Here is a 14,889-nt window from a genome sequence, read left to right on the forward strand (position 1 = left end):
TAAAATTAAATAAAAACCATTCGTCTTAACTTCATCATACATGTCTCAACTCATTCTGGATATTTTTTACAACCAATGGAGTACTTTCCCATATGAATTATCCTATTTAATTCCATTTTTACTATGTTCTTATTTCATGTCACTCTACATCTAACAAATACTAATCATTGAAAGAAAGCCAGTTTGGTGTATTGGTTAAAGCAGTGTTTCCCAAACTTGACAATTTTAAGGCATGTGGACTTCAACTCCCAGAATTCCACAGCCAGCGTTGCTGGCTGTGGAATTCTGGGAGTTGAAGTCCACATGCCTTAAAATTGTCAAGTTTGGGAAACACTGGTTAAAGCATCAAACCAAAAACCCGGAGATTGTGAGTTCTAGTCCAGCCTTAGGTCCAAAACCGCTGGGTGACCTTGGGCCAGTCAAGTTTCTCTCAGCCTTGGGAAGGAGACAATAAAGACAAAGAAACTTCTGAAAAACCTTGCCAAGAAAACTTGTCCCAGGCAATCTCTGAGAACTAGACATGATTGAACAGAAAAAAGAAAAAAAACATCTAAAAAAAATTTATGATCACTTACTTTTGCCGAACAATGGGTACACAGCAAATGAAGACTGAAAGTCCAATAATAATGAAAATAGCTACAATTGGAACCCGGTCAGAAACATCTATAAATCCATCTGCTACGTTAAGACAAAAGCACAGGTATTTTAAAAAAATACAACTTCTATTAACCAGAATTTAAAAATCTGATTTCTTTTTTAAGACAATTATTTATTTAATTTATTTAGTCTCTTACTACTGTTTTGGATGAGATCCATGACACATTACTCTGTAAGACACATATGTTACTACAGGTAGTTTCAACTTACAACTGGTTGCTTTAACGAAAACAAAATCACAACGGGCTCAGAACGGATGGTTTATAGCCCATAAAGCACTTTTGGCCATCCTAAAATGTTACACCACATCATCACCCCCACAGTCACATGACCACATTTTGGGCGATTGGTAACTGGCTCGCCTTTATGATCAATTGCCTGACCAGTTGTTTTTTGGTGGTTTCTGGTAAAAAAAACCCTACCCATTTGAAAGAACAGGTTCACATTTATGACTGTGACATTCATTTAATGACTGCTGCAAAAAATGTCATAAAACCAGGTCTGGTCACACGGGTGTCTCAGCTTATGACCATAACAACTTACAACTCGAAATCTGGTTCCAGTTGTGGTTGTGAGACGAGGGCTACTTGTTTATTAAAGCAACCACCCTGGAACTTTCCTATATATTAATCCCAACTTTTCAGTTGGAAAAGATAATTTAATAACATTTGCAATTTATTATCTAAAAATCAAACTATTTTACCTAACATTTTGACAGGTGACAATGTGCCTGCCGTGGTTTGAAAAAAAACCTCAGCCATTATTCATAATGATGAGATAGTATAATTACTTTTTATGTAGATCAGCTCTTCGTTCCCTTTTGGGCTTTCTCCAGCATTTGTAGAAGCCGTCATCCAAATAACATAGGAAGCACCAGCCTCTATGTTTTTTATATGAAAGGGCTGTGAGGCTGGTTTAGAGATCTCTGGAAAAATAAAAAGGTGAAAGAACAATTGTTTCATAGCATAAGCTATTATCAGATCAAGATGCATATCTTTGCCTTTGTGATTTAAGGCAGTGTCCATTTCTTTGGACACAGAGGAATACCTATAATTCCTGACTGAAAGCTATTGATAGAAGAGAATATTTATAAATCAGGGTTGAAATGGTGCCTTCTGAGTATGGTAGTCTTCCTGGAAACATTTCATTACCCAACTAGGTAACATCCTCAGTGCTAGAAGGAACTGGAGTTTGCTGTTTTTTCAGGGATTTGCCCTGTCAGTATTGGGAGGATCGGTTGTTCCTTGATTTAGCTATTGTTTACTGTTAGCTTATTTATCTGATTTGTTAGTTCCTTGACTGAAAGTTGCCCACCCCCACTTTTTTTATATGCATTTTGTTAAGTTAAGGTTATTAATTTTTATAAGGTACCTACCATGGACATCTGGCGGTACAGAAAAGAATTGTTTCTGCAAATAAATCTTGTAACTAGTGATACATCCCATCCGCTGACGTTCTGGAACTTCTCTCCAGGATACCAAAATGCTCCCATTTTTCACAGCTACATTCACAATCTGAGGTCCTGTTAATGGGGCTACAAAGGAAATCTTTGTGAAAAAGTTGATTATCTTAGATCAGAGTTCCCCAGCGTTTCTGGCTTTGCAGACTGGCAGGGAGGGGAGAGGGGATGGTTCCATGTGAGCGGCCAGCAAGTACATGCGTGTGCGCATAGCTCCATTTGCATGAGCAGCGTGCACGCATCCCTGCTGCTCCCTTAAATGGAATGTGTGAGGATGCATGTGTGACTTGCCAGCCATTTCCATGGCCCAGTTGCAAACCCCTCATGGCCCACTAGAGGGCCACAGCCCCCAGGTTGGGGACCCCTGTCTTAGATGATCTCAGACCTTAAGCCAAATCACCAGTTATGGTTACCTTTTGATGAGATATTTTCTGTGGTCACAGCTGCTTTTCCTGCTCTGGCCTGATAGAGCGCAAACACACTGATGTGGTAGCATATGTTGGGCTTTAAATTCTCTAGAAATTAGAAAGCGCTGCAGTCAACTCAAAATGTGGTTGTAAGTCGAGAACTACCGATATAGAATTTTATTTAAGCTTATAGTCCTGAGTACTGGTTGGGGAAGGTTGGCTTGGCTCATCAAACTTAGCTGACTGCAGTGCTTCACAATTGTAGGAGGAGATGGTTTTATTTTTTCAACATGATGTTTGTAAATCATCAATTTGTTGGTGTAGACCAGGGGTAGGCAACCTTGGCTCTTTTATGACTCGTGGACTTCAACTCCCAGAATTCCTGAGCCAGCCACGCTGGCTCAAGAATTCTGGGAGTTGAAGTCCATGAGTCATAAAAGAACCAAGGTTGCCTACCCCAGTGTAGACACAGAGTCATCTTTCTAGATTTAAACAACCATATCTAATGGTGCTGCTGGAAGCTAACAGATTCTTTCCTCCCCCGTTAATTCATTTTTTTTCCTCAACCTGGGTGGCTTTAAGCTATGTGGACTTCAATTCCCATAATTTCTCACTCATTGCTTCTTGGTCCTCTATTCCAGTGGTTCTTAACCTGGGTGATATTGCCCCCCAGTGGGCGATTTCATTTTTCAGGGGGCAATGGAACAAAAAGGGGCGATGGAGCGAGAAGTTTTGGGGACACTTTTGAAACTTTTTCGTACATCGCTGCATATCTGTCGTACAAAAACATCAGATCGCTCACTATTAGTGGATTGAATTGTGTTTTCAAATGTTCCTCCAGCTAGCTTCAGTACAGAATGCCATACATATGTGAATACGCATCGCTTATCTTCATGTGCAGCAGCCTCTACCCTTTTTATATTTCTTTTTGCATCTTAAATTTCACTTGTAATTCAATCATTAAATGTTACTGTTTTTCTTTTTGGGCATTTTGCTTTCTTGTAATTGAATTTTGTTTTCAGTGGTCATTACATTTTAAGTGTCTTGAATAAATAAGATAATCATGAAATACATGGATTACGAAGTTTGGGAATAAAGTGACAGGTGGCACCAAAATTTTTCACACAGTTGAGATATGTGAAAAAGACTGGAAATAAATTATTTGCATTGATATGTCCTGATGACAATTTGAAAGAAAATAAAAAAAGTGTTTGCATAAATTGAAGAATTATTTCCTAAATTGTGATTGAGAGGTTATGTTGGGGGAGGGGGGCGATGACAACTTTCTCATTGGCTCAAGGGGGCGATTCGTTCAAAAAGGTTAAGAACCACTGCTCTATGCTAAAGGCCACATGTTTCAGGTACGTCTTCTGGCTCTGAGATAAATTTAAGAAAGATCAGGACTTTGAGGGATTAAAACTGCACACAAACTTGTTTCTGCTGGATTGATTGTCAATAAGAAAATATTGTCTTGTTCCTTAACAAAATTAAGGAGAAGTTTTTCTGAAGTTTGCAGAACAAAAGTATAGATGCAACAAACATTCTTGTAAAATTATCAGTCTGTTGATGAAAAACCTTGGGAAAAGACTTTAGGGCAGAGTACTACCTATATCAGTGATGGCAAACCTTTTAGAGACCGAGTGCCCCAAAACTGGCTCCGATCCTGCCCCACCCCTACTCCATCCCACCCTGCCTGCCTGCAGGGCCACTCACCGCCTCCAGGGCCCATCACAGATCGCCCAGGCAGACCAGCAGCACCACGGCAGCCACGCCCTCTGCCTGCGCCCCACAGCATCAACTGTGCGTATTGGGGTGTGAGGGCAGAGTCTTTTCTATACTGCCTGGCTGCCATGTCCTTGGCTGCACTGCTCCACATGGGCCATGCTCGGGGGCGACTCTCCTCCAGGGAGGTTGCTGGTGAAGAGGGGGTCACGGGCAGAGGCAAGGTTGGGGCAACGGCACGTGTGCCCATAGAGAGGGCTCCAAGTGCTACCTCTGGCACCCGTGCCATAGGTTCGCCACCACTGACCGATATATTTAATGAAATATCGATTTTAGTATATATTTCTGGATATTTTTAGGGTCTTACTCCATAACAGTGGTAGTACTGGAGAAAAAAAATATTTAAAAATAGCAATCACATAAGCAGTAAGTTATCTGGGAAAACCAGAAGAAAGGATGAGACCAACCAACCTTCCCCAACCAGTGCTCAGGACTATAAGATTAAATAAAATTCAATTTAGGTAATCCTTGACTTACGACCACAGTTGAGCCCCAAATCCCCATTGCTACACAAGATAGTTGTTAAGTGAGTTTTGACCCACTGTACAGCCTTTCTTGCTAGAACTGTTAAGTGAATCACTGCAATTGTTAAGTCATTTATACTGTTGTTAAGTGAATCTGGCTTCTCCTTTGACTGCTTTGTCAGAAGGTCAGAAAAGGTGATCACATGGCCCCAGGGACACTGCAATGATCATAAGCACATGCCAGCTGCCAAACGCCCAAATTTTGATCACCTGATCATGGGGATGCTGCAATGTGTCATTAAGTATGAAAAACAGTCATAAGTCACTTTTTTCAGTGTTGTTGTTGTAACTTCAGTAAACAGTGAACAGTCACTAAACAAATGATTGTAAATTGAGGATCACCTGTAATCCATTCCCGCATATTGTCTATTACAGAGGTCCTCAACCTTTTGAGCACCAGGGACCGGTTCTGTGGAAAGAGTTTTTTGCGCGGACTGGAAAGTGTGTGGTTTTGTGTGCTGCCTGCATCCCACGGATGGGCTTTGCTTGTTTGTGTGGACTGGTTGATGGCATGCTGAGGCCTGTTACCGGTCCATGGACTGGGGGCTGGGGACCCCTGGTCTATTACACTGAGTTGGGGAAGGTTGCACTGACTTGCTGTGGCAATGCTGAACTGTGACTTAATGTGTTAATTTTTAAAACAAACACTTGTTTGTAATTGCTTGTCTAAACTTTCTCATTAGCAATGTGTTTTCCCTGTGACATGAGCTTACCTTTTATTACTGTGCTATTAGAAACAGGAATTTTAAACCATTTGGGGGAGGTGTTCCTGGGATAGTCTTGAGGGACCTCTACCCATGCAACTACATATCCATTGATGAAAGAGGGTGGTGCTGAAGGTGCTTTCCATTTAACAACGATTCTCTCGTCCATGGATGTGGCAGAGACCTGGTTAGGTGGTAGCAGTTCTAAGAAGAAGAAGAAGAAGAGGAAGAGGAAGAGGAAGAGGAAGAAGAAGAAGAAGAAGAAGAAGAAGAAGAAGAAGAAGAAGAAGAAGAAGAAGAAGAAGAAGAAGAAGAAGAAGAAGAAGAAGAAAAAAAAATAGTTGTATTCAGCTCAACTGGAAAGCAACTTCGTCAGTCCTGAAGACATTCAAATTTAGAAATGGAAATACTCATAGAGATGCTAATAAGATGGAATAAGATTTGGAACTCCGCAATGGGACTATAAGTAATCAGGGGCCTGTAATATTAAACTAAAATCATGCTATAAAAATGTCATTAATAGGTAATGCAAAAGAAAATTAAACTGAATAACCCTGATCTGTTCAGTTGCTACTACTGTACTACATTATATGGTGAAGGAATCTGTGAACTAAGCCTATTTAATACGAATCAAAGCAAAATCCACCCCTGGAATTCTTTGTGTGGCCAATAACTAATATTCAATTAGCTTAGTGAGAGTTTAAGTTCTATAAAAAAAATGTACCTTACCTGTAATTCCCAATTTTGTGGTTATGTAGACAGATGGGGATACTCCCCGCGAATTCTTAGAATTAAGTGATATGTTATAATCCACCTTTAGGGAGATGTGCGAGAAAGCAGTGTGGGTGGTCATACTCATTTCTGCATTTCTGGGTGGCATCTGGTTGAGGTTTTGAAATATCACTTGATAGCAAAAGTTTTTGCTTATCGTTTCTGATACATTTACTGACTGTAAAAAAAAAATGAATATTTTTGCATGTCAGTTCAGTGTGTTCTTTCATGTTCCAATACAGGACAATTGGACTAGAACCAAAAAAAACATTGGGTTAAAAAATTCACTGTCATGAAGATGTCTCCTTCTCTGTTTGATTTTCTCTACATCTGGCCAAAGAGGGCCTAAGATAGAGAAGGGGGGGGGTCTTCTGTAGCTTTCTGGAAGAGATGAAGAATGTACAAAGGCTCCACCTTTGCATAGGAAAATGCAGCAGTGAGGACTGCATTCTTTCACAACTATATTACGGCATGAATTGCTGAAACCTCCTTCCCCCCACATCTCCTTTTTTAAAACCAGGATAAGAGGTGTACAGAAACGTTTACCTTCCAGAAGAGAGTAATGTTCTGCATTTCAGAAGAGACCTCCTTCTTTAAATACCAGACATCAACAGGTTCGAACGGCACTGGGAATCAAGAAAAAGAGCTTTGCAATGTAATGTTTATATCAATTTGGGAACAAACTTTGCCAAGTGTTGGGCCACTGGCAGGAAACCGATGGAAGGATGCTACGAATGCTTGGCAATTAAGGATTTACTCCTCCTAACAAAAGAAGTACAAAATGATTTAGCTTACCCAGCTAGGAAATTTCCCCAAAGTTACCAAAACTCAGACCAGAGCCAACACTCCAGAAGACAGGCTTAAGATACAGAAGGATCTGGACGGACTTGAACACTGGGCACTAACTAACAAAATGAAATTCAATGGTGAGAAAAGCAAGGTTCTACATTTAGGCAAGAAAAACCAAATGCACAAGTACAGCATAGGTGGCACCATGCTCAATAGTAGTAACTGTGAGAGGGACCTCGGAGTCCTAGTGGACAATCACTTAAATATGAGCCAGCAGTGTGCTGCAGCTGCCAAAAGGGCCAACACAGTGCTAGGCTGCATTAACAGAGGGATAGAATCAATATCACGTGAAGTATTAATACCACTCTTCAATGCCTTGGTAAGGCCACACTTGGAATACTGCATCCAGTTTTGGTCACCACGATGTAAAAAAGATGTTGAGACTCTAGAAAGAGTAAAGAGAAGAGCAACAAAGATTATTAGGGGACTGGAGGCTAAAACATATAAGGAACGGTTGCTAGAATTGGGTATGTCTAGTTTAACGAAGAGAAGGACAAGGGGGGACATGATAGCAGTATTCCAATATCTCAGGGGCTGCCATAAAGAAGAGGGAATTAAACTATTTTCCAAAGCACCTGAAGGCAGGACAAGAAGCAACAGGTGGAAACTAATCAAGGAGAGAAGCAACCTAGAACTAAGGAGAAACTTCCTGACAGTGAGAACAATTAATCAGTGGAACAGCCTGCCTCCAGAAGCAGTAAATGCTCCAATACTGGAAGTTTTTAAGAAGATACTGGACAGCCATTTGTCCGAAATAGTGTAGGGTTTCCTGCCTGAGCAGGGGGTTGGACTAGATGACCTCCAAGGTCCCTTCCAACTTTACTACTATTACTATTACTATCATCATGGATAGTACACTTAAAAGGAGAGATATCAACATGCCCTGCAACACCAATTTATTTTCTATCTTTTCCCCAGATATCTATCAGGGGTAGGCGACCTTGGCTCTTTTATGACTCGTGGACTTCAACTCCCAGAATTCCTGAGCCAGCCATGCTGGCTCAGGAATTCTGGGAGTTGAAGTCCACGAGTCATAAAAGAGCCAAGGTTGCCTACCCATTATAGGTAGTCCTCAACTAACAACAGTTTGTTTAAAGACTGCACGAAGTTACAACAGCATTGAAAAAAAGTGATTTATGATTGTTCCTCATCCTTATGCTCATTGCAGCAACCCCATGGTCACGTGATCAAAATTCAGATGCTTGACGACTGATTCATATTTGTGACGGTTGCAGTGTCCCAGGGTCATGGGACCCCCTTTTGCGGCCTTCTGACAAGCAAAATCAATGGGGGAGACAGATTCACTTAACAACCATGTTACCAACTTAATTGCGGTGGTTCACTTAACCACTGTTGTAAGAAATGTCATATACAATGGGGCAAAATTCACTTAACAAATGTCTCACTTCGTAACTGAAATTGTGGGCTCGATTGTGGTCATAAGTTGAGGACTTCCTGTATGTTAGTACCCCATCTGGAAAAGGATTAATTGGTCTCAGCTGGCCACAGTCTCATTTTAGGATTAGAGAAGGGAGTATGCCGGGGGTAGGCAACCTTGGCTCTTTTATGACTGGTGGACTTCAACTCCCAGAATTCCTGAGCCAGCCATGCTGGCTCAGGAATTCTGGGAGTTGAAGTCCACCAGTCATAAAAGAGCCAAGGTTGCCTACCCCTGGACTATGCTGTATGAGACTACAGCTAACCATAAACAGCATGTTTTTTTATATATGAGCAAAGTTCCAGCTTACGCATTATCTTCAACTCCCAAATATATCATTGACGCCCAATAGATCCCAGAAGCACTTTTGAGAAATTAATTTAAAAAAAATGAGTGACTGCCAGGGTTTGTCTAGAAATGTGTTTATCTGCCAATAAACAAAGATTTAAGATTAATTTTAAGGGATATAAAATTCCCACAGACGACTAGAGGAGGTTGGAGCAAAGCAACCTACCTTATTTGTCCTTGAAAATGGAGTTTGACTACCATCAATTCCCACCATTTTGTGAATGAGTAAATGCTTGTGGCAGCTATTTTGTGAAAGTGCTTTAGACCTCCCCTCCTTCCCTTAGTTCCCTTTTAGGACATAAAAATACTTTTTTCATTTCTCCCTAAATCCCTATGACGTTATAGCCTGGCCTGAATTAGTTTACCCGTAACTTATTTTTATGCCAATAACAACATAAATGTTAGACATGTGGAGTTATTATTTTACTACCTGCTTCTGTTTGAAATGCAGGGCTCCAGTCACTCCATAAACCTTCTTCCAGAAGAAGCCTGCAGGAAACTTGGAACTCATATTTTATCTTCGGCTGTAGGCCATGAAGATCATACCTTCTAGTATTTATATTTTCAAGCTGGCATGAAAAGAGATGAAAGCACGCATTTACAACTTAATAAAAGCTGTTTTTCTCTGGTAATTGCAATTCCACTGAGAGACAAAGAAGTTTTATTTATGCTCAACAGAACTCTGTAACAATCCTATAAATGCTATAGGATGCCCCAGTTGGGCACTGCAAGAGAGATACATGTTCTTCTTAAATTAAATGCCAGACCTGGCACAAGCATTCACATTTGTTCCTAAATACGTGCTGGGACCAATGCTTCATTATTCTGTAAACACAAATCTCCATCTTGTTTCTTCTCTATACAGAAGTGTGAATCTGCTTTAAAGTTGTCTGTCACTAATGAACATTACTAGGTCTATTAGGACTTCACTGATGGAACAAGGCAGAATTGCAAAACTATTTTTATCATTGGTTGAATTCAGACATTGCACATGCTTTTCTTAAATGTTGTTACCTGAAGATGCCACATTAATTGGATCAACACATCATGTTCCTTTTACATCAGGATATATATTGCATAAAACATGCCACTGATTTCTTTTCTATTGGATGCTTACTATGGGACTGAAAACATTGACATTATATCTGAGTATGACTAAAGCATCACGTTAGTAATATAGAAAATAATACATAACTGTTAAAAATAAAATATCCTTTCTTTCTTTCTTTCTTTCTTTCTTTCTTTCTTTCTTTCTTTCTTTCTTTCTTTCTTTCTTTCTTTCTTTCTTTCTTTCTTTCTTTGTACTGTTATCCAAAGACTGTAATAAAGCAATTTCATTTCATTTCAACATTCCTACCGTAATCCAGGAATTACTGTGGATTGGTTGGTATCTCAGTCTAAAGCACTGTGTTTCTTGCGGATCTTGCCATAAGATGGTGCAATTTTGGGGAGCAAAGGCATCACATCTTACTGAGAGGTCCACAGGAGGGTGAGGCTTCACTGTGTTGTGATGATCAGTGATGCACCAACACAAACAAAAACACAACATTGTTTTGGGAAATAAAATTCTGAGCTATAAGAAACACAACACTGTAAGAGTCCTCAAGACCAGACTATCTAATCTGGTATCTTGTTACCCGCAGTCAGGGCTTTTTTTCCTCATAGAACGCCCAGAACGGAGTTCCAGCACATTTTTTGGATGGAAACTTGTAGGGTAGGCAAGGCGGGTTGTATGACGTGTGAGTTCCGGCACCTTTTTTTTTTTTTTTTAGAAAAAGAGCACTGCCCGCAGTAATATATTAGATGCTACTGAGAACACATAAGTGGGAAATGAGGACAGTACAACCACTTACTTATAAACTTGAAAATTATATTCAGCTATCCATTGTCTATAATCATGGAAGGGACACATATTCTCATTGCTTTATAGAATCATTATCTATTACCTTGTTCCAACTGTCTCTCTGTAACTTTACAGATAGTCCCCAATTTACAAACATTCATTTAGCAACTGTTCAAAGTTACAACAGAACTGAAAAAAAGGGATTTGCAACCTTGCACTATGACCACTGCAGCATCTCCACAGTCATGTGATCAAAATTTGGGCACTTGGCAAGCGACATGTATTTACAAGGTTTGCAGCATCCTGGAATCGTACGATTGTCGTTTGTGACCTTCCCAGCTGGCTTTGACAAGCAAAGTCAATGGGGGAAGCCAGAGTCCCTTAACAACCAAGTGATTCACTTAAACAACTACAGCAATTTGGGGCATGCATTTGAAGAGCTAAGTCCAAAAATTCCAAAAGCAGTCTGGGTGAACAGCACACAGGTTTCTATTTGCTTATTGTTTAAAGATTGGTAGCATAAACCTGACTTTTTAGTAGTTTTATCCTAGCCAAGTTACTCAAAATAAGACACATGAGAGAATTCCCCCTCATTTTCTCCCCATTAATATTACCGCATAAGATAGAGATAATGGGCCTACAAGCGATAATGAATGAATCAATGCCATACAGAAAGCTCCATGACCAATTGGGGAGTTAAACTTAGGTCCTCTCTGACCATGGTCTTATTTAGCCCCTATATCACAACAGGCTTCCTGGAATCTTATTCTGTATACAACACCTGCAGGCATTTCTACATCACTTTGGTTTAAACACCATCAAAAGGCCACCTCCAAAGTTAATTTGTCAAGGGTTGCAAAATACTATTTAGCAAAGGCAGCAAAAAGACTTTCAATACAAGAGTTGTTTTATTTAGTTGAACTGACCAACTGGTTAGGAATTAAATCATTACTCAAAATATTCTTTCCAATAATTTATCAGAATTCCTTATAATTACCAATGTCTATTAATGTGAACTGCATTGGTTCAGAAGAATTGCTCCCAAGTTTATTTGTGGCTTCAACCACAATTGTATAAGTAGTTTCAAAGTCCAGCTTTTTTCTGAGATCTACTGTGTGATCTGTAGTGCTAATTTTTTCTCCCAAGGCTGTTCCATTTGTTACCCTGCAACAAAAAAAGAAACTGAGATAAACAGTGTGAACAATCTTCCCTTCTCCTTCTCCTTCCTCTTCTCACTTTCCTTCCTTCCTTCCTTCCTTCCTTCCTTCCTTCCTTCCTTCCTTCCTTCCTTCCTTCCTTGCCTAAATTAATTTTACACCTATATAACATTGTATGACAGTGACAGAAATTATATTACCACTTAAATGTTCAGTTCATAAGCAAGGACTTGTTTCTTTGTATATAATTTGAATCCGATACTTTTAATTATAATATCCAGTTTAATCATTTACTAATATTTCAGTTATTTTAATTTGTTTAATTTTACTTTGCCCTAATATTCAGTTTAGTCTTCCATGTGATTAGTCAAAACCCCAATGCCTGCCCTCAGACTTACTGACAAATCCCAAGTATAGAATCATAAACTCAGAAAGATGACAAAATGAATAATGAAAATCCTGCACAACTTTTTTTTGAAATCTGCATTTTATATATATCATGAAACCAAACCAAATCAAATCCAGAAGGTGGCAAAATTTCTTTCACATTGTGTTTTTGCATCTGGATTTGAATCAGATATTTCAACCAGTGTTACAAAAGTTTTTGGCATTTTTATTATATCAAAATTCTTTTACATGGTCTCCATCCCAAGCATCTGGTGCATCTAAGAATTGTGAATATTCATGTGATAAAACCCGAGTCTATAGCACCCAGAGATATTTAACTAATGGGCCAAAAAGGGGAAGTGTGTGATCATAAGCCATGATATCTGTCTACAATTGGATAAAATTAGATTTACCAACCATCAAGAAAATCTTCTGATGGGAATAGATGATTAGGGAAGGGAAGAGGAGATTTTTTTTTTTATTCCTGGACTTTCTACTCACAATATAAAGATCTATGCAATTGTGAGGGACAGCCACAGATTTTAAAGCCACAGAGATTAAAAGGAAGCAACAATATCAGCTGGACCAAGTTTATTGAAGGATATCCAACCTACTTTTATCCTCAGAGCTATTCATTAAGGTGAAGGATGCTATTCTTTTTGTAGAGTTAAGTAAGGTTCAGTTCTTCATGGGTGGAGTATGCCATCTTCTCCTTTGCTTCAGACTGTATAATATTTTGAATTAATGGGATCAAATCTTTAAAAAAAACCTTGCAGAGCAAAGATTGATGTTGGGTGTTTATGCCCTAATGGTTAACAACCATGGCCAATATTTTGATCAAAGCTAGCTCAAATTCACATAAGAAAATGGAAACAAAGATGAAGTGATGAAGCAAAATTGGCCAGATATAAACTTAATTATAAGGGAGACAGAACTTACCATAATGTATAGATAGTAATCAGATAGGTATAATATCCTTTATCCCAAGCACAAATGGTGCGTCCATATTTTCCATACTGAGCGCATGATACATTTTTTGGTTGATCTGGAGCGACTTTTAAAAAAGGAAAAATGGTCAGTGGCTGAGATAGGAAATGACTCTTTTGGTTTGAATCTTTGTTGTTTGTAAAAACTCTTGTGTAAGAGTTTATATTTGCATTTGAACACTTCCAGCGTACAGTAAATCCCTGCATCAAAATCTCTTTTGAGGAAAGGCCCGCCACCTGTACAATAAAAATGCATGTATTTCACCAGGGAAGTGAGTTATTATGATTTCATTCTATCTTCCCCATTAATTTGGGAAAAATATAATATTACCAAAAATGGTTTGGTTTTGTAGTGGTTTTCTTAAATGGATCTGATGGGCATTGCAACAAAGCAGTGATGGTAAACACAGATATGTTCAAGCATGACTCTTGTTCTTCTCACTGCAGTCCTATTCTTACAAATAATCCAGCTAAAGTCAAATACTTTATAGCATAAAAGTGGAAAGAGGAAAGACTGTATCTTATTTTCCTAGGCAAAGCCTTGGTGAGACTTACTGATTTCAAATAGAAAATAGAACTGTCAGTGAGATGAATAAAAATTATAGAAAATCTCAGAGGAAGAGATAACACCACATTCCTCTATTCAAGATTTTGAATCATTATAACACATAAGCATTTTTATGAAGCTGTAACTTGGTCAAAAGCAATAATTCTCTTTTGTCAGACAGACATATTGAACAAAGCACCTATCTCACCAAAATCTGCCTTTCCTTGATTACTTCTATTATTCTAATATTAATTTCCCCCAATTAAATTATCCCACCCAAAGGCTCTATCTCATTATGTCTCCTTGGCTACATAAAACCATATATTTGTAACAGAACAGTGTTTCCCAAAGTAAATAAATCCCCCTTCCTGTTTTCTTCCATTTAATTTAACGAAAGTTTTAAAAAGCTTCTTACTTCCAACAAAAACATAAATTCCACATATGAGCTGTAATCTCGATCCTTTGCACTTGCATTCAAATGTCTGCTTCCCAAAAGTATTCAGTAGAATCTGGGTCCTGATTGAAGATTTCGGAGAGCTGCCGCTACTGATAATGGAGTGGTTTTGTAACAGAACTATGTCACAGTTCGAACTGTTGGAACTCCTGTTTAGCCAGCAGGACAGATCCACCGTTGATTTTAATGGCAGCTCTGTGCCATTTGCACGCATGCCTCCCCTGGAAGGCAGGAAAGAACACAACAAGGAGGGCGGTTAAGGTGCAGGATTTTTTTGTTTTGTTATTTCACTCTTCTATGATTGTTTTATTTATTGGTTTTGTTTTTGCGAGCTGCCCAGAGTTGCAGCCATATAAAAGGGCAGCCATATAAATCTTTTAATAAATCAGGGGTTGCCAGAAAGAAGAGGGAGTCAAGCTATTCTCCAAAGCACCTGAAGGCAGGACAAGAAGCAATGGATGGAAACTAATCAAAGAGAGAAGCAACCTAGAACTAAGGAGAAATTTCCTGACAGTTAGAGCAATTAATCACTGGAACAACCTGCCTCCAGAAGCTGTGAATGCTCCAACACTGGAT

The 14,889-nt window shown here is 39.1% G+C and overlaps 1 protein-coding gene across 1 annotated transcript; it reads right to left on the reverse strand.

The window, feature by feature from the left end:
* Positions 1-317: 317 nt before the first annotated feature.
* On the reverse strand, positions 318-14,527 carry IL12RB2 (interleukin 12 receptor subunit beta 2). The gene is made up of 14 exons (XM_039329113.1): positions 14,275-14,527; positions 13,266-13,380; positions 11,780-11,946; positions 10,297-10,439; positions 9,370-9,508; positions 6,851-6,930; positions 6,263-6,482; positions 5,543-5,737; positions 2,517-2,631; positions 2,340-2,370; positions 2,029-2,225; positions 1,922-1,976; positions 1,448-1,724; positions 318-678 (listed from the first exon to the last, which is right to left on the reverse strand). Exons 1-14 carry the CDS (start codon positions 14,525-14,527, stop codon positions 572-574), a joined length of 2,094 nt encoding a protein of 697 aa, XP_039185047.1. The 3' UTR covers positions 318-571.
* Positions 14,528-14,889: the final 362 nt, after the last annotated feature.

The sequence above is a fragment of the Crotalus tigris genome, unplaced genomic scaffold, assembly GCF_016545835.1.
Source record: "Crotalus tigris isolate CLP2741 ecotype Arizona unplaced genomic scaffold, ASM1654583v1 scf7180000024387.2241675, whole genome shotgun sequence".
NCBI classification, from domain to species: Eukaryota; Metazoa; Chordata; class Lepidosauria; order Squamata; family Viperidae; genus Crotalus; species Crotalus tigris.

Bases quoted from the DNA above. Each gene is read 5' to 3' on its own strand.
- IL12RB2 (XM_039329113.1), bottom strand. From the start codon at position 14,527: ATGCGTGCAAATGGCACAGAGCTGCCATTAAAATCAACGGTGGATCTG. The intron at 2,226-2,339 runs GCAAATGGAGCT...CTCTGATCTAAG, and splicing joins GATGCGTGCACGCTGCTCAT to ATAATCAACTTTTTCACAAA. The intron at 1,977-2,028 runs GTACCTTATAAA...ATATAAAAAAAG, and splicing joins CCGCCAGATGTCCATGGTAG to TGGGGGTGGGCAACTTTCAG.